Source organism: Neomonachus schauinslandi, chromosome 12, assembly GCF_002201575.2.
Source record: "Neomonachus schauinslandi chromosome 12, ASM220157v2, whole genome shotgun sequence".
In the NCBI taxonomy this organism is placed as follows: domain Eukaryota; kingdom Metazoa; phylum Chordata; class Mammalia; order Carnivora; family Phocidae; genus Neomonachus; species Neomonachus schauinslandi.
Window position 1 is genome coordinate 53,622,977 of NC_058414.1, and position 24,947 is coordinate 53,647,923.

Genomic DNA, 24,947 nt, shown 5'->3' on the forward strand with positions numbered 1-24,947 from the left:
TATCCATGAACTTAACTAGCTGTGGCCTGGCAGCTTTGGATGTATGAGAGATTAATTGTTCTTTTATGAATTAAGAGACTTGTGGGTATATATTCAACAAGGAATGTGTATTTATTTTGTATTTCTGCCATTGCAAACTACCACCCATTTATTGGCTTAAAATGACATCCATTTATCATCCCACTTTTCCATAGGTCAGGAGTCTGGGTACAGGGTGGCTCAACTGGATCCTCTGCTTAGAGACTCACAAGGCCAAAATCAAGGCATGGGCACAGCTGTATTCCTTACTGGAGGCTCCGGGAGAGAAGATGCTTCCAGGCTCATTCGGGTTGTTGGCAGAATCCAGTTCTTGCATCTGTAAAACTGAGGTGCCTATTTCCTTGCTGGACCCTGGCAGCCTGCCCTGAGCTCCTGAGACCTTTCTCTGGTCCTTGTACATGGGATCCTACTTCTCACTTCCAGCCATGCCACCCTGAATCCTTTCCATGCTTGGAATTCTTTCTTACCTTCTCTTCTGCCATTTCTCTTTGACTCCTGCCAGAGCAACTTCTTTGTTTTTAAGGGCTCATGTGATTAGACTGGGTCCATGTAGACAATCCAGGTCTGAAGCCTTAATTATAACTGCAAAATCTCTTTTGCTATGTAATGTAATATTTGCAGGTGTCAAGTAATGTATTCATCTTTGGAGGACCATTCTCTCTACTAAAGAATAGTGACACAGATCCTCGGAGCCTTCCAAAAAATTATCCCTGAGCACTTTTTAGGGCCTTGTCATAACTTGTCAATACAGCCTAGTTCTGGAACATGATTTGCCTGCTATAAAATCAGAGCGTATCTCTGAGGTCACACGAGGGAACCAGAAGACCTTAAGAACCAGTCTGAATGAATTTCTCAATTGCTAAACTATGCAGCCATGTTTACCAGTATTTAATGATTCCTAACAAGTTAAAAATTAAAATACTATTTAATGTAACTTCATAGGTCTCATTTCATAAGATTGTTTAAATAAGAAGAGAATTCTATAATCAAATCCTATACCCAACTTTCTGAGACCTATTCAGTAACTCTGAAGTATTTTAAGTGAAGACAATGTGGAAAATAGCTTTTTGAACCCTAAACTGTTATTTTAAATTAATGTGGACTCTTAATACTTCCTACTTTTTTTTTTTTAAGATTGATGTATTTATTTGTGTGTGTGAGAGAGTTGGGGAGGAATGGCAAAGGGAGAGGAAGAGAGAGAATCTCAAGCAGACTCCCCGCTGAGCATGGAGCCTGACTTGAGGCTTGATCTCACGACCCTGAGATGGTGACATGAGCCAGAAATCAAGAGTCAGACGCTCAACTGACTGAGCCACCCAGGCACCCCAATATTTCCTGTCTTAAATACTCCATCTCTCTAATGTGAATAATACATCTTGCTCTGGGAGACTGAAATATGACAGTGCACGAAAAGCGTTAGCAGAATGCCTGCACAAGGTCAGGACTCAATAAATATTAGCCAGTCTTAGCCTTTTACCCATTTCTCACTTGGTCTTCTTAAACCAACAGCATGCTGATAAATGACATCTACAAGCAAGTTTCTTCAATAATTTCCTCCCACAGAAGTTCATCTCTGCATTGTTTATAATAGCAAAAGATTGAAAATAACCACAATGGCCAGAACAGGAGATAATGAAAAATCCATGGAACACGATACTTTAGAGCCACAAAAATGCCATAGGAGGAGCTTTTCAGCACTGAAAACATATTTGGTGAAAAGTACAGACCACAAAATAAAAGGGTCTTTTTTTTTTTTTGTAAAAAGTATACATACAAGAAAAATAACCTAGGAACTAATAAACACTGAAGTTAATAATGAGTTACTAATGAATGGTTCCATTATGGGAATTTTTTCTATTGTGTAATTTTTTAAATTGCAAAGTCTTTATGTTCAAACAATCCAAGTGTCAGATAAATAAAAGAGAACTGCAAACATAACCCACAGTAATGACAACTCACTATCAGCTTTACCATCATTTTGACATTTACAAATATAGCAGTGGAACTCACATTATCTCTACCCAGTATTCACATAAAATTTCATCATATACTTAAGTTCTACAACAATATAAAATAACAGGAACTAAGTCAAAATCTACCTTATTCCATCATTAACAAAAACTCAAGTAATTTTCACTCTTTTATATGCCTCCTGGTCCTTCTGCACATATGGACATATTGTATAAAGCTATAACATTGCCTTCAGGATGCAAAATTACATTTCCTCTAAGCAGCTATAAGAAGTTCTATTTTAAACAAATGCACAAAACAGCAACTAATACGAAATGTTCATGAATCATCCTCTTAAAATTTTCAACTTCCCTCAGATAAGATTTCATGGTAACATTTTACAAACCCATGATGGTCAATATATAAATTGATAGCTGAATGGTGTATTTCTATTCCTCATTAATTAAAAATGTCTAGGTTTTCTATGTGTATTGCACATCAAAATGCTTTTCCTCACCTTGGGAAGAGATACCCAAATACCATAATATACATGAATGCATACATGAACACACATACAAACACGCACTTCTACTCCTATTCACAAGGGGTTTGTTGAGACCTACCTGTTTTATTCTTGAATGGGTTCTATACATTCACACTTTTCTGAAAAAATGTTTTTAAATAAATGTTCCCTCACTGGCATCATTTCAGTAGGCAAAACAGCATGTATTATGTTGCTCACCAAAACCAAATTCTCAAGGCTAGAGTTAAATGAGATTACCACATAATCTGAGTATGCGCAGATGGTTTCTTTGGAAATAGAGGTAACTCGGTAATTAATGTTACAAAGTTGCGTGTGTGTGTACATGTGGCATTTAGGGATCTATTCCCAGGATGAAGAAAATCATTTTGGGCGCCTGGGTGGCTCAGTCGTTAAGCGTCTGCCTTCGGCTCAGGTCATGATCCCGGGGTCCTGGGATCGAGTCCCACATCGGGCTCCCTGCTCGGCAGGAAGCCTGCTTCTCCCTCTCCCACTCCCCCTGCTTGTGTTCCTGCTCTCACTATCTCTCTCTCTGTCAAATAAATAAATAAAAATCTTTAGAAAAAAAAAAGAAAATCATTTTGATGTACAATAGATATAACACATTTAAGCATTTTTATTGACAAAGGATAGCAATCTATTATTCAGCTGTCTGTTCAAGTACTGACGATCACGGTTTGGTGAAGTGTCACTGTGAGATCCTACCTGAGGAAAACTGCAGCTGTCCAAGTGGTCCCAGAGACCTATGATCCACACCCAAGGCCCTGTGGACACGCTAGCGGATGAGGGTAGCTCTAAAGAATAATGAGGAAAGGTACTGACGAGTCCTACGGCTCCTTATAAATAACAAGAACAATGAATACTGTGCCCCCAAATGTGCTACAATTCCTCTGGTGCATTTTTGATGATCTTTGAAACCAAGTCTGTCTTCTGGGGCCTCCCTTGACACTTTGTCTCAAAACTCAATCTATTTGGCCTTTCCCCAGATCACACAGTAGCTCTTAAGCCACTGGAAAAATTGGAGCCAAAGTAAGGATTCCAAGTAGGAATTTTCTGTTCCCCGCAGATAAGAAATATAAAGTAACAAGATGTTCATGATCCTGTTGCAGTTGGACGGAAAGTTAGTCATTCCCTGGGGGATTAACTTACTTTTATGCTCTAAACAAACATGCCCGCTTGAGTCTGTGATAGACTAAGAAAAGGGAGATTAACTACACTCCATTTCTCTATTCCCCAGAAAAGGAGAGGCAGATAGCCAGGAAAAAGGGTGAGTGGAAACTAGCATTTCAGTGTTTTAAAAAATCTATCTCTACATATGGTAAAAATCATCACTGGATTGTGCTCATCATGTACTAAATGTGACTGAATCTTCCCCACTCTCACTAACCTAAGATCATTTCCAAACCTTGCTAACTTGGTGCACAGTCTCTTAAGAGAATTCTAACTTTCTAAAGATTCATCAAAACCCAAATCCCATGCTATTTCTGCTTCCTGAACTGGTACCATCTTGAAAGCTGTCACTGTTATCTTCAGATACTACTATTCAAAAAGGGATTCCACCAATGTACCAAACCCCACATGTAGATTCATCAAGGACAAATGGAGGAAATCCTAGTCACCTTACATGCTTCCCAGATCCAGAAAGGGTATGAACAGAGTCCTGTGAAAGGCACATCCTTAGAGAAAATGACTGGGCTTCAGGTGAGATGGCAAAGGAGAGGAGATCCAAATATGCAAAAGCAGAACACAAGGACAGGCAACAGCAGAGGAAGGGGAGAGCCAGCAAGACAGAGCATCTTGAAAAGTTTGCATCCTTGAGTTCCATCGGGCACTGGATGATACAAGACAACTGCCTGTTTATTAAGACCCAGTTCCTCATGTCTCTGTAACAAGTATTTCCCAAAAGAACTCTAAGGAAAAGACAAATTGGGTGAAGAATCAGACAAAGGCCTAAGTTTAGTGCAGGTCTTAGTGAATGAGAGTAAACCAGATCCGTTCTATCCAGAAAGTAGAATCCCAAATGTGAAAAAAAGTGAGAACAAGACTTTAACTACAAAGAATGCTAGAAATCACAAGAGAACAAGTTCACAGGTGATGTGAAAACTGATGGAGTTACATTACAACTCTGGGCACTGAGCAGGAGAAGATGTTTTTGTGACACTGACAATGGGCAGCAGTCAGTTATAACCATGGTTTTTGTTCCTAGAGACGTGTTAAAAGAAATTTCATTGCAGGTTTCTTTTTCTCTAACACCTTCACCAAACATTATATATCCTAGCATGAATTTTTGCTTTGGGGGGGATTTATTTGCTTCAAGGTCTTCTAGAACTTGTAGCCAACACTCCATTTATAATTTGGGTTATAATTTTTTTTTTTCAACTCAGTGGTACTTCTTGGAGGAGTGATACTATACCCTATGAGAAGGAATTTAGAAATTCTATTCAAAGCATTAAATGCAGAGCTTCTATGATAAAGTTGGATGAACTGAAGAAAATGAGAAAAGGGAGAGAGCAGTAACATACAGAGAAAATGAAACTGATGAGAATGATAAACCAAATCAGCTTTTAGAAGGAATACAAGGGAGTAAGAATGTCTAGTTAATGATCCCAGAATTTTAGATTTTGCCCTCCTCCTCAGTGATCTTTCTTCCTAGATTCAGCACAGTCGATTTTTCATTTTTTAAAAAAGATTTTAAGTAATCTCTACACCTAACAGGGGCGCTCAAACTCACAACCCCAAGATCAAGAGTCACCCGCTCTACCAACTGAGCCAGCCAGGTGCCCCATGATTTGTAATTTTAATTCATCTCTCAAGATATGTCCACAAACTCTCCATCACTACCACTACCAGGTTAGTGTTTTATTACAGATACTCAGCACTGTTCTTTTTCACCATCTAAGTAATGGCTGACTTCATTGGACCAAGCAGCATAGCATGCCACACCACATGTCCCCTTGTTCTTCTGTAAGTGCCACTAATGTACCCATCCCACCAAACAGGCATCTAATACACATAATTCACAACTTAGCCTAATTTACATTACCTCAGTGGCTCGACAATTACACTGTGTGAACAAAAATCACAAATTTCAGTCAAGCCCAGGGAAGATATTTGTGTTTTCTTATCTCCAGAATTTCCATCATGAAAATTTAGCCCAAAGAAAGAGAAATAGCCTAATTGGGTTTGTTTTGGATGTTGGTCTTAAGTAAGCAAGAGATGGAAGCCCCCAATCAGCTTTATCTCCTACTCAACGATGCTCATGTTTCCATTTCCTGTCTTTGGACGTTTCCCAAGTATGCTCTTCAACTGACAACCTCTCTGTGACTGGTTCCTCTAACTTTAGCCCTGACCTCTCTAAGCTCCAGGTTCACATCTCCAGATGTTTCTTGAATATTTATATATTTTATATTTCTTTTTTTTTTAAAGATTTTATTTATTTATTTGAGAGAGAGAGAATGAGAGAGAGCAAGCACATGAGAGGGGGGAGGGTCAGAGGGAGAAGCAGACTCCCTGCTGAGTAGGGAGCCCGATGCGGGACTCGATCCAGGGACTCCAGGATCATGACCTGAGCCGAAGGCAGTCGCTTAACCAACTGAGCCACCCAGGTGCCCTATATTTTATATTTCTTTGTCCTCAAACTCAGCATGTTCAAACTCCATGTTTCCTTCCACATATTTTACTCAACTTCCTAAGAGTATCATCACTTTTCCATTCTGAGTCCTCTTCTATCTTTACCTAGTCCTACTGATTTTTTAAAAATTCTTTATGCTCCTTTTTGAACTCATTTTTCTTTTTGCTCCCACAAAAATCACAATAAAGTAGGTATTCAGCAACCTCTCAATCAGTATCCCCACCTCCAACTCTACTTTTTCTTTCTTTCTTTTTTTTAAGTAAGCTCTATGCCCAATGTGGGGCTTGGTCTCAGAACCCCCAGATCAAGAGTCACATGCTCTACTAACTGAGCCAGGTGCCCTTCATCTTTCTTTTTTCTTATGTATCTATTTCATTTTGTTAATCTGTTGTTCAAAAAGTCTTTCACTTTTCTTAACCAGGAGCTTCTTCTCTAACCAGTTGGCTCTACTCAGCATTTTCCCTTTCTCCTTTCTCCACCTGCACACAATAAACCCCACTGCTAGAGTACATGTCCTCCTAACTACCACATGTTCAAATCCTGACTGCCTTCAATGGTAGTTCAAGACTCTTTGATGAAGTTGTTACTGTTCTTGAATCTACTATCTATACACCACTATATTCAGTGCTCAATTGCCCATCACTTTGTACCTGAACTCTCTAAAAGTACTTGTCTTCCTGGTATGGCTGTAGGAAACATCTCACATGTCTTTGCTGCTTCTGAAACTATCCCGATAATATATTACATTACAAAAAAAATGAGGCATAGTTGGTAAGGAAACATGATTAGGAAGTAGAAAATTCTGAGTTCAGATTCTGGCTTTGTTCCTTTCTAGGTGAGTGACCTTGGGCAAGTTACTTTACCTCTACAAGCTTTCCTATCTATAAAACAGGGATAATGCCACCTATTTCATAGGGTTGTTGTGAAGTTTAGCAGGATGTATATGTATGTGTATATATGAATACATAGAATGTTTAACACAGTAACTGGTCCATAGTGAGTGCTTTCTAAAAAGATAGCTGTTATGATTTTGCACAAAACAGGTACTCCTTTTTGGTCAATATTTTAAACTGTACAGTCTATAGATTCAGCGAAATCCCTATCAAAATTCCAATGGCATTTTTCACAGAAATAGAACAATTCTAAACTTTGCATCGTACCACAAAAGACTCCAAAAAGCCAAAGGAATCTGGAGAAAGAAGAACAAAGCTGGAGGCATCATGCTCCCCAATTTCAAACTGTATCACAAAGCTACAGTAATCAAAACACTACGGTACTGACATAAAAACAGACACACAGATCAAAGGAAGAGAATAAAAAGTTCAGAAATAAACCCAAGCATATATGGTCAATTAATGTATGACAAAGGAGCCAAAAATATACAGTGAAGAAAGTATGAGCTCCTCAATAATTGTACTGGAAAAACTGGACAGCTGCTGCAAAAGAATTAAACTAGATCATTTTCTTAAATCATAAACAAAAATAAATTCAAAATGGATTAAAGACTTGACTGTAAGACCTGAAACAACATAAAACTCCTAGAAGAAAATATAGGCAGTAACCTCCCTGACATTGGTCTTGGCAATGATTTTTTGGATCCAATACCAAAAACAAAAACAACAAAAGCAAAAATCAGTAAGGGGGACTATATCAAATTAAAAAGCTTCTGTACAGCAAAGGGAAACCACCAACAAAATAAAAAGGCAACTACTGAATGGGACTATTTGCAACTCATATATCTGATAATATTTACAAGTCATATATATATCAAATACAAGTCAATAGCAAAAAACCAAACAATCCAACTGAAAAATGGGCAGAAGACCCGAATACACATTTTCCCAAGGAAAGACAAACAGATGGCCAACAGGTACTTGAAAAGATGCTCAACACCACTAATCATCAGGGAAATGCAAATTAAAACCACAATGAGATATTACCTCCCACCTGTCCAAATGACTATTATCAAAAAGACAAGAAATAGGGGCGCCTGGGTGGCTCAGTCGTTAAGCGTCTGCCTTCGGCTCAGGTCATGATCCCATGGTCCTGGGATCGAGCCCCACATCGGGCTCCCTGCTCCGCGGGAAGCCTGCTTCTCCCTCTCCCACTCCCCCTGCTTGTGTTCCCTCTCTCACTGTCTCTCTATCTGTCAGATAAATAAATAAAATCTTTAAAAAAAAAAAAAGACAAGAAATAACAAATGTTGGAGAGGATATAGAGAAAAAGGAACTGTTGTGCACTGTTTGTGGGAATGTAAATTGGTGTAGCCACTCTGGAAAACAGTATGGAGGTGCCTCAAAAAATTAAAAATAGAACTACCATATGATCCAACAATTCCATCTCTGGGTATTTATCCAAAGAAAACAAAAACACTAGAAGATATATGCACCCCTACGTTCACTGCAGCATTATTTACAATAGCCAAGATATGGAAATAACCTGTGCCCATCGATGAATAGATAAAATAGATGTGATACACACACACACACACACACACACAATAGAATACCACTTTGCCATAAAAAAAGAATGAGATCTTGCCATTGGTGACAACATGGATAGAACTTAAAGCATTTTGCTAAGTGAAATAAATCAGAGAGAGAAAGAGAAATAGCATGGGATCTCACATTCTCACATATATGTGTAATTTAAAACAACAACAACAGCAACAGTAAAAAACAAGCTCATAGATATATGGAACAGATTGGTGGTTGCCAGAGGTGAGAAGTTCAGGGGTCGGCACAATGGGTAAAGGGAGTCAAAAGGTAAACTTGCAGTTATAAAATAAGTCATAGTATGTACTGTACAGCATGGTGACTACTGTATATTTAAAAGTTGCTAAGAGAGAGCAAATCTTAAAAGTCCACATCACAAGAAAAAATATTCTGTAACTATGTGATGTGATGGATGTTAACTAGACTTATTGTGGTGATCATTTCACAATATATATACAAACACAAAATCATCAGGTTATACACCTGAAACTAATGTCTGTTGTATGTCATTTATGCCTCAATTAAAAAAGGGTTAAATAAAAAACTGCAAAGGTCACTTTAAATATTTTTTTCTTAACATGCTATCAAGATTCCATTTCACATGAAGCTTTATACCACCAATCACTGTATTTAGTAAAAAAACTACTTTTCTAAGCTACATTCCAGAAGGGTAGAAAAGGCAACTTTTAACTTTCAAGCTGTGTGCAGATGCTAAGACCTGGTGTATAAAACTCTGTGAAAGATCAGTTTCATCCACGTACACAACCCAATCCAGCACAATTTTCAGCAATTACCATTTCAATAATGAAGTTAAAGCAGAACTGAAGAATCTTTGGAGAGGTTAGAAAAGTTTCCAAAAAGCCAAACCAATGGATCAATATTGTGTATGGATAGTTAGAGTCTGTCAAAAACTAGGGCTCAATGATTAGCAACCATAGCTAGCTTTTTCTATTAAGAAGGGCATGAGCTTTTCCTCAACTAACAAGGTAATTACCAACTCTTGATTAGTGGCTTTAGAAAACAACCGATAATGCTACAACCTAGTACGTTAGAAACCAACGACCTGGTCTTTTGTTGGTTGAGGTAATTCTTTTTTTTTTCCCCTAATGAAACATAAGGTCTTTTCTCCTTTGTGTGGCAGGTCACAACAATCCCTAGGTTAAGTCATACTGTACTTTGAAAATCAGATATCACGCCCCCGCTACGGTTCTGGAACTTTCCACCAGGAATATCTATGATCTTGCTGGAGAAGCTGCACTGAGGATAGCAAGTCAATGCCATGTCTCCTTCTGCCTTGATGTGGGCCTCCTACATTGACGTGCACCTACAGAGCAAGTTCCTCTCTGCATTGCTACCCAAACGCCTTCCTTTGAAGACCCTGGCCCTTCTTATTTTCTGCCCCCGTAGGCAGGGAAAACTGCATGCCTTACCGCAGACGTTAGACGAGCGAGAATTTCATCACTGCTTTCTTCCGAGTCTTCCATTTTCTGATGAGACCTTTGAAAAACAAAGAATGATTTACTCTTAGTTGTGGTTGCTCAAATTTATCTACCAAGTTATGGGGAACACATGGCAAATAATAGCATTATTGTTTGTTTGTTTTTAAGATTTTATTTATTTGACAGAGAGAGACACAGCGAAAGAGGGAACACAACACTCACAGAGGGAGTGGGAGAGGGAGAAGCAGGCTTCCCGCGGAGCAGGGAGCCCGATGCGGGGCTCGATCCCAGGACCCTGGGATCATGACCTGAGCCGAAGGCAGACGCTTAACGACCGAGCCACGCAGGCACCCCAATGGCATTATTGTTTAATACATGAGTGAAAGTACCCATGCAGATAACGTGGTGTCAAAAATGCCAGGGGACCTAGCTCTGTTGCGGCCCAACTCTTCCTTCAAAATCAATTAGCAGGAACCTCTTTACAATATACCAATTAAATCCTGAGGGTCGAGTATTTGTCTCCAAATGGTATCACAGAATAGTTCTGACACACGAGATTTACAAATGTGGGCATGCACAAAGCATAAACAGATGTGAATGGAAGGTGGTTAAGTATCAAAATTCCCTCCTAGTCTAAATGGAGTCCAGATTTTGAAAATCTGACACATGAATTTCCCACTACATTTGAATTTCACCTAAAACAGATTTGTTTTGAAGTGGTCTATTATAGGCCTAATACTGTGACAGGAATTATGTGGAATATAATAGCAGCAGAAGCTCTTCACTCTTTTTTTAAAATATCAGAGCCTATACCTGAGAAGGCTCTAAGCTCTCAAAAAAAAAAGACAGAGAGAGAAAATGCCATAGCCCGGTTGAGAAGCCAAGAAAATTGTGCATATGCTAAATAACTAAAGAGACATACAACATATAAGATCACTTTGTTTAGGGGAATCACCTTTGTAATGGAACTCATGAAAAAATTATCACCACACAAATGTATACACTAATATATAAAATTATCTATTCCTTTTTTTTTAATTGAAGTATATTTGACACACAATATTACCTTAGTTTCAGGTGTACTAAAATTATCTACTTAAAGCAAATTTTATAGAATGACATTTTTTTCCTGGCTTGGTCAAAGAAAAAAAAAATTCATGCCAACTGATACATATGTCCTCGTCTCCCAGATCTATTCCACAGCAATCCTTTCGACGCCTCCCGTGGACTCGGAGGGGTTGCCGGTAATTGCCCCGCAGGGCAGTGTTATCAAAATGGCAGTGCTCCGATTGATTTCAATCTCCGTAACTGCAGTGGGCCGGCTCCCGCGCTCGCCTGATGGGGCAGGAGGGCTAAGGAGAAGCTCTTTAAGAAGGGAAAAGCGAGTCGGATCGATTCTGGCATCAGCTTCCTGTTTCTATGTTTTTAAAACCTTTTATAGAAAAAAACCCCAACAACAACAACCCTCTAAATCAGAGCAGTGGATGAAAAACCACTGTCTTTACAAGAACTGCATGATCTGGGTACAAAGCTGGGCTGACGTTGTCAAGTCCCGTAATGACCTATGCTGCCAAGTCTTTTTGAAACATGAGCTAAAAATCCTCCCGATAAAGACAGTGGGAACGGAGTGTTGTAACTCCCGTATTCCCCAAAAAGCAAGTTACCCTGAAAATGCACATTTCGAACAATGAACTTTATTATTAAAATGATCTATGCACGAGGTTTCCATATACATGATGTTCCATCGAGAGGAGATTTGCAGACCTTTATAACCTACGCCATCCAACCAGGTGTATAGGGTTAAGCTGAGGTGCCTGAATAGATGTGACAGGAAATCGAGAGGCAAACGCACTGGGCACGAGGGCACCAGCAAGGGCTTCAGCACCCGTCTGCATCTGCAGTGAAGCAGGAGCTGGTCACGTTGGCTCCTGCTTCTCAGACCCCGGCACATAGCTCAACGATGAGGTCAAAGGCATGAGGTATTTCGCACCAGCACAGATTCCATCATGAATGTGTTTTCAACAAGCTGCTGAAAGGAACTCTGAATTCCAAGGGAAGTTCTTGTGTATGTGACTGATAATGGCTACTCCGTGAGTAATGGCTGAGCCATTGATGGTTTATTGACAAATAATTTAGTCCCTGTTCAGGAGCAAAACTCCCTTCGGTCATTCTTCCAGCACAAAACATGCCTTGGCAAAAAAAAAAATTCTGAAGGAAGTATGTGTAAGACAGACAGAGATGACCTCCCAAGAGCTGTCCTGCAGCCCTCATCCCATTTTTATCACCACAACCAGAGCTCTCAAGTCTTTCTCCAGCCCCCAAATCTCCCCTGAGCTCACCTTGTTTTACCATGTGCCTTCAAAGGGGCTCTGGGAGGCAATTCCAGGAACCTTATTTTCTAGGGGCTCCGTGAAGTCAACATAACTTACATTGTACTCCTATTGCCTCGTGCCTCCGCGGGTTCTACGAGCGCCTCTCACGACTCAGCTCCATGGTCACCCTGTGGCCATTCCCTCTGTTTCCTTCAGTTCCCCCCTGTTAAGCCTCACTGACAACTGAAGCCTTCTCCTTCTCTTGCACAAATTATTTTTACTATCTTCTAACCAACTTCTTTGTCTCTGGCTTCTCCTCTTGTGCCAATCTCCCATAGATACCAGGATTATCTTTCTAAAACTGAGACCTGGTCCTGCTCCTCTCAGAGTCCAAACCTTCAGGGATTATCCTACAGCCTACTGAAAACTCTCGAATTCAGAAATACTCTTCCTTTCCCGTTCCTGTGCCCCATCCCCACTGCGCTGGCCGGCATCCGCATCTGACCTGGCGTAGAGTAAGGTCTTAGGAGCGGCTCTGATGGTAACAGGCAAACAGTGAAAGAGCTTAGAGAGAGGGGAGGATCACACCTCATCACTCCTTCCTTCCTCACCACTGTGCCCCCTCCCCAGCTCTATGCCAAAATGCCCAAAAATACCAGACTCTCTTTCCCCAACGAATGTATTTTTATGAAATACGATAAATTCTGATTTTATGTATGTAAAGACATGTCAGTGCAATCCAGTGAAGACAAAGTTCTCCCATGTCAGATCAAAACAGGTAATGAAACAGGGCAAGGGGGAATAAAGGAAAGAATCAACTCTAATACTTGCCTAGTTTCCCATTATTACTCGAGGGGATCAGTGAACAGGAGAGGAAGAGAGAAGCTCCGTGTGGTTTGTCAGTGTTCAGAAAAGGGAAGCGGAGAAACCCCGGCTGGCATCAGCAGGTAATGGCAGTGACAAGTGACATGAGACAGAAAGAGACCAGCAGTGACCCCAGGAAGGAAGACCCATCCCAGAGTGTGTGTGCCAGCAGGAAGCTCTGGCCCAGCAGGCACCACAGATTTACAAATTCCCATGGCTGCTTCTCAAGGTCCCTGCTTACCAACAGCCCAAGGCAGGCCCAGTAATTCTCCAGCAGAAAGTCCTGAGTGCTGGTACTGTGGGCAGATGTCTTCAGTAGTTTGAGAGGTATCTTATCGGCTCTACCTTCCAGGTGTATCTCCCATTTGACCGCTTCTCACCACCTCTACCATCACCACCACCGTTGTCCCAGCCATCAAATCTTTCACCCAGGAGCCAGAGTGGTCTTTTTCTTTTTCTTTTAAAGATTATTTATTTATTTATTTATTTGAGACAGAGAGAATGAGAGACAGAGAGCATGAGAGGGAGGAGGGTCAGAGGGAGAAGCAGGCTCCCCGCCGAGCAGGGAGCCCGATGCGGGACTCGATCCCGGGACTCCAGGATCATGACCTGAGCCGAAGGCAGTCGCTTAACCAACTGAGCCACCCAGGCGCCCCAGAGTGGTCTTGTTAACATGTAAGTCACATCATGATGTCCCTCCTCTGTTCAAAATCCTCAAATGACTCCCCATCTCCCTCAGTATAAAACCAAAGTCTTCACAGTGCCTGACAACTCTCCCCCGCCTTAACATTTGCTTCAACTTTAATGCTTCCACCTTGACCTCTGCACCAGCTATCCCTTATAACCTAGCACTCTTCCCTCAGATAGCCACCTCACTTTTGCCTCACAGCCTTGAAGTCTCTGTCAACTTCTTTCCTGACCCTTATCTACATATCCCTCATTTCCTACTTTATGTATCTTCATGAAGTTTTCTATCTTTAACCAACTTAAATCTGTTTATTTAGGAAACTGTCTGTCCTCCCCTACTAGACTGTAGGCTCTGTGGGACTAGACATTTCGGTTTTGTTCCTGGTTATATCCCCAACACTTAGAACACAACCTATAGAAAGTCTATAAGAGGCATTCAATAAATAACTGTTGAATAAATTAACAGAGTACCTGAAACTTCAAGGAATGCTCTATGAATCACTATCCCAAGACTACCACTGCATAAGATATTAGCTTGTTATCTGTAGTCAGTTCAACTGAAGGACCCTGCTTTTACTCAAGAACGCTTTCCCTGAGCTGTTCCATTGTTCTCCCAGCTCCCTGCAGCAGTTCCGTCTTTCAGTGACCTTCTCGTCTTTCAAATCCAACCATGACTTTCTTATATCAAATACCAAAGATGTGCTAACTCTGAAAGTATCTTAAATAAAGTAATAGCAGTACAAGGATCACACCACCTCCTCATCTTCTTCTAAGAAATAACTAGTATAGATGTAGTGATAGTTTCCAACCTGGCCAATCGTTTGCCAATCATTTGCACAATTCATCCTGCAGCAGAAAAGAACAGTAAGTCCCCACTCAAGAACATCTCTCAGCTCTGACAGCCAAATAGTCACATAGTGTTGAGCTCCAATGAAGAACCTCAGGAGGCAGCACCCAGGGGCCATTATCTGGGCAATGGAATTCGTTTGATACCAGTCAGGCCCAGTGTAATTTCTAACAACTTGGATTTAACTGGTATCCCTGCAGGGTTTCCCAGAATTCTTTTAGTGAGAATGCCTTCATGGGAATTAGTATAATGGGTTTGAGATTATTCCAATGAAGTTCTTAAAAATAAAGCTTGTCATACATTTTCTATATGAGAGACAGAACCCACACTTCTCAACCAAATTTTGGCCAAAATATTTGTGCCTTCAGATTCAAGAGCAACCAACACCATCTTGGAGTTGGAAAACCCTACTTCCTTTTTAACTGAAAGAAGTTTCATGGTATTTCAGGGTGGAAAACTGGAGGCATTTTATTATGGAAATATTATCCAAATAATACCACTTTACATTTGTGTACTGATACTTCGAAAGTGCATGAGTTCTGTCTGTCCATCTATGTCTCAGTACTGAATAGCGTATGTGGGCTGCCAAGAGCTACCACTGTGCATAACATCGATCCTTTAGGAAAACGTGTTAAATGTCTATTGGATGGTTGTTGGGATTGCAAAGATTTGGAGTCAAGCAGGTCAAGAGGTGGAGACTGTGTATAACTGGCACAAGCCAAACCCGCTGAGCGGTTATCCATGACCTTCCAGACGTACTCTTGCCAACACTACACTGAGCTGCACGTTACCAAGAAACCTAGTAACAGGAGTTGTGGCCTCAGTCAACTTTCATGTAAAATGCTATTACTGCTCTCCCAGGGGCTTCGTTTGTGTCTGAGTGCTTCTTGCCTACACACTACACATCAACCTTCACATCAAACAGAGATATTCTAGATTGGGACCCAAGGAGGGTGGGGAACATGCCCCTCTCCAAATCAGAATTCTAACAGGGAAGAGTCTGTTCTAGGGGCATGTCAGGCAGGCCTGTTCGCTACTTCCCACCATCACCAACCCCTAGAGCCGGGCTGATGTTGAGCTGTCCTGTGCTATTTGTTTGGTTTGGAGGGACTGGAGGGAAATGCAGTATTCGGGATGGACCTGAGACTACTCTGCTGGAGGCTGATGAAATTCTAGGGCCTGGGAAAAAACAGAACCAAGACAAACTATACAGGCATCTTTCAAACACGATCCCACAAGTAAGAGATGCACGGCACACATCCATATGAAAACAAAACATCTTCTTTACCCATTCATCTGTCGGTGGACATCTTGCCTCTTTCCACAGTTTGGCTATTGTGGACATTGCTGCTATAAACATCGGGGTGCATGTACCCCTTCAGATCCCTACATTTGTATCTTTGGGGTAAATACCCAGTAGTGCAATTGCTGGGTCGTAGGGTAGCTCTGTTTTCAACTTTTTGAGGAACCTCCATACTGTTTTCCAGAGTGGCTGCACCAGCTTGCATTCCCACCAACAGTGGAGGAGGGTTCCCCTTTCTCCGGACTATGGAAAGAGCCAAGATGTCCATCGACAGACGAATGGATAAAGAAGAGGTTGTGTATATATATATATATACACATACATATATATATATATACATACATATATATATATACATACATATATATATATATATATATATATATATAATGGAATATTATGCAGCCATCAAAAGGAATGAGATCTTGCCATTTGTAACGACGTGGATGGAACTGAAGGGTGTTATGCTGAGTGAAATAAGTCTATCAGAGAAAGACATGTATCATATGACCTCACTGATATGACAAATTCTTACTCTTAGGAAACAAACTGAGGGTTGCTGGAGTGGAAGGTGGGGTGGGAGGGATGGGGTGGCTGGGTGATAGACATTGGGGAGGGTATGTGCTATGGTGAGCACTGTGAATTGTGTAAGACTGTTGAATCACAGACCTGTACCTCTGAAACAAATAATATATTATATGTTAAAAAAAAAAAAAAGAAGAAGAAGGTAGCAGGAGGGGAAGAATGAAGGGGGGGAAATCGGAGGGGGAGACGAACCATGAGAGACGATGGACTCTGAAAAACAAACTGAGGGTTCTAGAGGGGAAGGGGGTGGGGGGATGGGTTAGCCTGGTGATGGGTATTAAAGAGGGCACGTTCTGCATGGAGCCCTGGGTGTTATATGCAAACAATGAATCATGGAACACTACATCAAAAATTAATGATGTAATGTATGGTGATTAACATAACATAATAATAATAAAAAAAAGAGTCAGACACTTAACCAACTGAGCCATCCAGGCGCCCATTAATCAGCATTTCTGAAAAATATACACAAATTACACAGGAAAAGGCAAGCCAAATTATGATAATAATATACCAGGAAATCTAATGGGCTAAAGAAGAAAAATCGGGCAAATTTCAAGAATGCACGAATATTGAGTTTTGCCACAATCAGATTATCATTCCTACAGAGAAACATGTAGCTTCTGAGGTGTATTTTTTCCTAATTTCAATAAAGTTAAATTGTTTGTATTTAAAAAAAAAAGAAAACAAAACAATCAGTGGGTTTAGCAAAATCCATCTTGAAAATAACTCTGCCAACACAAGTGAGAGTCACTTAGCCTTATCTGTGATTGTCAGAGGCCACTTCTTGGGAGAAGTGATATCCAGGATATCACTTCTGGGGTGACACCACTATCCAGGGATAAGGAGTGGCCCTGGAATTGTAGCAGGATTACCAGGACAAGGAAGTAGGAAATGGCAGGAGATAAAGCCAAGGCCAGACTAGCCAGGGCCTCATCTGATACTGCTAAAGAGATTTTGTTTTATGCTGAGGGCTATGAACTTCGGCTGTAAAACACAGAGATTGATGGAGAAGTAACTAGAAGAGGATATAAAATCAAAGGTTGGGTGGTTTCCAGTTATTATGACTGAGGGAATCATTTGTTTGCTGAAAGAAAAGAGCCAACAGAGAGATATGAGAAAGCAGGAAAAGGAAGTCTCCAAGGAGGGGTAGGACCCACAGCCCAGAGAGAAGAATGAGCCTTGAGCAGAAAGAGGGACTCTCCCTCCACCAAACTGAGAATAAATGATGTTAAGTCAGCGGACGATGTCACAGTTCACAGAGTCTGTTCTGTACTTGCTGACTGTCAGGCAAGGAAACTTCAGGGCCCTTCTCTTGCAGAAATATTTCCTGGGCCAGACTTGATATTTTTCTTTCTTTGAAATCATTGATATCAAGTCCTAGACACTGCCAAAGAGAATGCTCCTCCAGGATAGACTCAATCTCCACCACATCTAACACCCACTGGTCCCAGGAGAGTAAAGAAAGTACACTCACCTTCTCTAACATCTATATTCTGGACACATCTATTTTGCATAACAAAGCAAATTCTTACGACAAAAAAGAAAAAGTGGGTTGGTAGAAAAATGAGAATTAGATTTTTCTTGCGATCTTTGATATCATGAATACAACCTTCTGTTCAACCTTCTAAAGGGAAGTTAATTTTTCACAGGATCAGGCTACTAGTTGTGCTTACAGAGGCCATTTACCAAACACTAGTAAAATGTGAATGTGACAGGTTTCACTGAGTCCAGGATATATAATTACACATTCATCCAAAATCGAATAAAATTATTATTGATATTTTTGCATTTTATATTGAAGATTTGAGGATTAATAGTTAATATTTAATTAAACAGCTACATTTCAAATGCTAGCACAACCAGGCCTAAAAGTTCAACTTCTGTTAAAATTCCTGTACTACTCTTAAATAATTATGTACTCTGATAAAAATAAGCAATCTGTTCCCACATCTAGAATAAGTCTTTTCTGTAAACAATGGAAATTTTGGAGGGCTTAGTGCTTCCTTGGGGGAGGGGGTGATGAGTAATAACAAAGACTAAGACCAGCTGATTTCATAGCATTTTTTGTAAAATTTAAAGTAGTAAATGGAAACTTTCTTCACCTAAGATCCTAATACAAAACTTATGCCAAGTTCCATCACAAAATTTTTTTGAGAAATACTCAAAAAATGTTTACTCATCCAGTATTTATTTCCTCTTCCCCAAAGAGCATAAAATGAGAATCTAATTAGGAAAAGTCAGGAATATAAAAGGTAGGTTTGGGACATAGGAATGGTGGACTTGAAGTTGATCTCCCACTTAGAAGATGTTAATTCAGCACCAGTTCAGAAATTAAGGATGCCAATGGATTTCTCACCTTGTTTAAACATGTCAGGTAGACAAGGCAAAGTTAGGCAGAATAAGGACAATAAAGGAATGGAGGTGACAGGGTGGAAGGTGGTGGTGGCATTAGGGTGCCAAGGGGAGACAGGGATCTGAATTTTGGAAATGACCACCGTGAGGAGGATATTAAATAAAGGACTGAGTGAGGGCACAGCCAGAGTGAGAGCAGAGAAAGAAGTCTGAGGACTAAGCACCAGGATGCTCCCTGTTCAGAGGTCAGTGTTTCCAAAGTAGGTTTTATTATTATGTAGATATGGTGAGGCCAACAGACAAGGAGATGACTGCCATTGAAAAGATATGTTAGTTTGGGGAGAATTAAGGTCTTAATAATATTAAGTCTTCCATTCCATGAACATGGAGCGATCCTCTTATTTAAGTCTTATTTGATTTTTTTTCCATCAGACTCATGGAAGTGTTTGACATACAGCTCTTGCACACTTTTTAGATATGTACCTGAGTATTTCAGTGTTTTTTGTGCTAGTACATAGAAACAGAATTGATTTTTGTATACTGACTTTGTAACTTGTGACCCTGCTAAACCTGCTTATTAGTTCTAGTAGGTTTTTTGTAGATTCCTTGGGATTTTCTATTTATATAATTAAGTCATCTGCAGAGAGAGGTGGCTTTATTTTTTCTTCTAATCTGTACACATTTTATTTCTTTATCTTGCCTTATTGCACTGACTAGTGTTGAAGAGAAATAATTAAAAGGAGATTATTAGCCTTGTTCCCTTAGTGGGAAAGCATTCAGTCTTTCACTGTTAAGTATGATGTAAGCCATAGGTTTTATGTAAGGTTTACCAGATTGAAGAAGTTTCCTTATAGTCCTAGTTTTCTAAGACTTTTTATCCTGAATGGATACTGAATTTTTTCAAATGCTTTCTCTGTATCTATGGAGTTTATCATACAGTTTTTCCTGTTAGACTAAATCTGGTGAACTATATATACTGATTAATTTTTAAACTTTGAACCATCATTTTATTCCTGGGATAAACTCCTGTTTTTCATGATGTATTATCACTTTTATAAATTGCTGGATCCCATTTACTAATATTTGTTGGGAAAGTTTCTGGTTTTCACATTCATTTTCTCTTTCTGAACTTTGTCCTAATAATGCTGGCCTCATAAAGGGCCTTACATTACTTACATATGGTCGTATCCCCACAGGGCCAAGCACAAACTTGTACTTCACACAAACCTGATGGTCAGTTAATGCCTGTTGAGGAAGAGTATGGGTGATTGCCTCTTCCCAGATCTTCTTCTCCCTGTCCCTTTTCCTTACCTAAAAGCTAAGAGGAGCAAATTCAATTATCTAAGGACTCTGGACTCCCTTCCAAATATAAATGCTTATGGGGCGCCTGGGTGGCTCAGTCGTTAAGCATCTGCCTTCGGCTCAGGTCATGATCCCAGGGTCTTGGGTTCGAGCCCCACATCGGGCTCCCTGCTCCACAGGAGGCCTGCTTCTCCCTCCCTCACTCCCCCTGCTTGTGTTCCCTCTCTCGCTGTCTCTCTCTCTGTCAAATAAATAAATAAAATCTTTAAAAAAAATTTAAAAATAGGGCACCTGGGTGGCTCAGTTGGTTAAGCGACTGCCTTCGGCTCAGGTCATGATCCCAGGGTCCTGGGATCGAGTCCCGCATCGGGCTCCCTGCTCAGCGGGGAGCCTGCTTCTCCCTCTCCCACTCCCCCCTGCTTGTGTTCCCTCTCTCGCTGTGTCTCTCTCTGTCAAATAAATAAATAAATAAAATCTTTAAAAAATAAAAAAAATAAAAAAATAAATGCTTATGAAGCTAAATGTACGGAATTTCAGGAGTGTCAGCCAAGTGGTGGTAAGTACCATGCTTGATAAAATCTTCGTCATAATGGTTTTAATCTGACTTCTTTACATAGTATTTTACAACTCTGATTTAATTAACATTCACATTTCCTATCACTTAACCAAGCTCTTTCTGTATGGCTGACTTTACAGAACTGTTGACTTCAACTTTGGTGTACATTAGCCTCCCCTTTAGAACTTGGCATTAAGTACTGATAGGATTGTCTCAGCTCTCCATCCCAAGCCTGACTCAGTAGATCTCAGATTATGCCTCCTTCTTTTTGCAAGGATCATGGCTGAGAACCACTGCCATAGAGGTCACTTCCAAGTCACCTTCCGCCTTCATTTTACGTCACCACCACCAAGTACAGAGGCCTGTCCCTTTGGCGAGTTATGCAACCCGCCTTGCCTCAGCTCCTTCATCTGTAACTTCAAACTTCAGTTGTAAGAAGTGTTAATCATTACTGCTACTATCGATTTTATTATTGTTGTCCCTGCCAGGCCAGCTTAGGCCAAGTGACTACGCCAATTCTTCCCCATTTTTTTTAAGTAGGGAGACCCCTTTTACATAGAAATGGATCACAGACCCATAAACTCTGTACATGTTGATTAAGCAAACACATGACAAAAATGTTAACCATGACTTCAAGTAACAAACTGTATTTTATTTATTTCAGAACCGACGATACAGTTAGGTCATTTTCTTTATTCAGTGTAAAGATAATGCTTGTGTTCCCCATGGATTTACACAGCCCTGCACTCCATCTGAGACGTGCTCCCCACCCTTCTCAAAGGCTGAGTTCCTCTCGCCGTGGCGCACTGCTCCCACCACATCCAGGCGCCTTGCACTGCCTCGACGTGGCACCACTCTTCCTAACCTCATGCCCTGCACGCTGTTCATCTACCTCAAATACCCTTTTCTGTCTCTGTCTAGAGCATGAAATAATGAATGCTAATAAATTCATCTTTTTTCTTTTTTTTTAGAGAGGGAAAGAGAGAGAGAGAGGAAATGGAGGGGAGGGGCAGGGAGAGACAGAGAGAATCTTAAGTGGGCTCCACGCCCAGTGCAGAGCCAAATGCAGGGCTCCATCTCACAACCCTTAGATCATGACCTGAGTCAAAATCAAGACTCAGACGCTTAGCCGACTGAGCCACCCAGGTGCCCGGCTAATAAATTCACCTTAACCCGCTGGACTGAGCTTTCCCTAGAGTTGGTTAGTTAGGAATCTAAAGGTTAAGATACCATTCAATTAAGCGCACTGCTAAGTAAGAGTAACAACAATGAACACGTTTTTGTTTTGTTTTTTCAATAACTAGAATCAGGAAAACTCAGGCTGGGAGGCCATGAGAGGGAGCTGTTTCAACAGACGTCAAGTGGCTGAATGGACTATCTGTGGAAGCCACAGCCAGACTCCTCAGGAGCATTGGCAACACCAGTAGGTACAGAGGAAGGCCCATCAGCCAGGCAGGACCAACAGACACTGATCCAGCCAGGAGAGACAAACCCAACTTGTACCAGCCCCAGGCTCCACAGCAGATGCCAAGAGAACACCCCAGTTATACCTCAGGGATCATTAGGGAAGTGGCTGCCCATCCACTAGGCAAAATCAGTGGGGATGGGAAAGAGCCCACCCTGACAGGAGAGCCTCCTCTACCAGGCTTAAGAGACCCACACCACTCACCACATACCAGAGGTTGTCTTCCTGAGGAAGAGGGAGTGGGCCCAGACTGAACCTTTTTACCAAAATATGCTCCACAGCCTTTTAAATTACCTTATTAGAATAATTTAACTGGATTAGACTAAAATTATGGGCTTCTTTTCCTTCTTTCTGGCTACCTAGCAAGATGGAGGCTCATGTGGACAATAAATAATAGATTGCTCAGAGGAAAAATGAAGACATCACATTTTTCTTTACATGTCTGAGTGTAGCACGAGTTACATTTTAGCAATCCTCTAGAACTCTTTAAATAACAGCTTAAATGTTAACTGCCCTGTAATTGGAGAATATAGTTCCGTGTATTCGAGGTTCATAGACTCTGTCTATTCAGAGCCCTACCGCTCCCACCCCTGGTAAGCTGGCAGCCACTGTAAAGGCGGTTCAACTGAAATAGCTGCTTCCTCACAGAGTAAATCCTCCCATTTCTCACTAGTCCTAAAAGCACTATTAGGCTGCCCCTCCCTACGCTGTTACTTCAGCATTTCTAACCGACCACACACCCCCAATCTACCTCCCCCACATACGAAATTTTAAAAAAAAAAAGAGTTAGAAAAATGTCCATTCTGGATGACTTGATTTGGCTTTCAGTTTGAATAAAATACCATGACTGCGATTTTTTTCTCCCAGAGAAAGTACCCTCGACACTCCTTTCAAATTATCTACTCAGTTTGGATGTAAAAGCTTTTTTGTATACAATAGGAATTTTTTTCCCCTCAAATTAGCCCAGAAACCTGCAATACCTCCATTTGCCGTCCTGCTTTAAACATTCTTTTCTAAATGGAAAAAAAAAAAATCCACTTTAAAAAAATACATTTGTACAGAATTGTGTTTACATAGAGACGTTACATAGAGACGTTAAGTAGCTTCCTCACATAATTTTACAGAGATTTAGAAGACAGCAAATTAGAGGCACCTAATGCAGAACCACATACACAGACCTTAATAGCCTTCAAATATCAAAAAGGCTAGTAAAACGACCCACAGGACAGGATTTTCAGCTCGTGAATGGACAATGCAAGTTAATGCATCAAAACGACTTTAGAGGCCATTTCAGCAGAACGGATAAAAATGGGTTAAGAGAGCAGAATGGACAACACAGGATGAAGAATGACACAGAAGAACGGAAAAATTGTGGGATGCAAACAGCAAGAGCCATTAGTTACTAAAAGTCAGACTGACAGGAACTGGAGACATTGTGGAAGTTTTGGGGTCAAGGTAGGACTTGGGCTCCCCCTTGAGGGGTGGGTAGAATTTGACCAGATAAGGAAAGAGGCAGAGGAAGAAGAGCAGCACAGGAGGGAGTAAACGGGTGTGAGATGGGGGGTTAGAATGAATGGGGATCACCAGATGAGAGCAGAAATTCCCACGGGCATCACAAGCATCGAGCCCCAGAAAGGCTGAGCCATCACAGCTGGAAGAGGACAGTGTCCCTGGGCACCTCCTCTCCGACCATACTTTCTTCCAAGTCTGGATAACCTAAACCTTGGCTTTCCAAAGTTTAGCAAAAATTTTACCCTAGCTTAGAGGTTTGCTTGTAACTCTAGCATAGAAAAAAATTATTTATTTGTATATTATATACACATATTAAATATGTGTATACACCCATCTCCTGCCTTTTGAGACTCACAGTGGTTCATTAATTTTATCCTTTATAGTTAGTAGTTATAATATGGGACAGATGGATCCATAGCTCCCCAATGACAACTGCCCCAGAGGAATGACCACTCCCAATGTACCACCACCAATAAAATACCTGCTGATAAACAAGGCACAAGTGATTCTCAACTCCAGACGCATGCCATTTGTGTTCAGTGATCGATGTGACAAATGACTGCAGGTAATCTGGAACTAATATTAGGAATCGAATTTTGAAAGTAATTTTTAGAACCTAGAGTGGACTCAGGGTTTTCCTCTAACAAGGTCATCTCCCCCAGTGGCATTCCAATCTGCTCTCTGAGTCAGGGAGAAAGCAGTGGAGCGAAATCATGAGGACTGCCTGCAAGCTGATTTCAGCTGCCCTTATGGCCCTGGTACCCCGTGTACACCCATGTGACTGGACACCTCCATCCTGCGTGCAGGACAGGAAGTGGTTAAGAAGAGCTGCTAGAAATAGCCAAACTGTGGAAAGAGGCAAGATGTCCATCGACAGATGAATGGATAAAGAAGAGGTGGTATATATATACAATGGAATATTATGCAGCCATCAAAAGGAATGAGATCTTGCCATTTGCAACGACGTGGATGGAACTGGAGGGTGTTATGCTGAGCGAAATAAGTCAATCAGAGAAAGACATGTATCATATGACCTCACTGATATAAGGAATTCTTAATCTCAG

The 24,947-nt window shown here is 40.9% G+C and overlaps 1 protein-coding gene across 1 annotated transcript in view; it reads right to left on the reverse strand.

The window, feature by feature from the left end:
• The window catches only part of RAPGEF5 (Rap guanine nucleotide exchange factor 5), a 225,725-nt gene that overhangs the window by 150,468 nt on the left and 50,310 nt on the right, over positions 1 to 24,947 (reverse strand). The window contains exon 9 of the mRNA XM_044920237.1: positions 10,087 to 10,153. Within this exon, the coding sequence (XP_044776172.1) occupies positions 10,087 to 10,153 (67 nt within the window). The remainder of the gene's footprint in view (positions 1 to 10,086; positions 10,154 to 24,947) is intronic.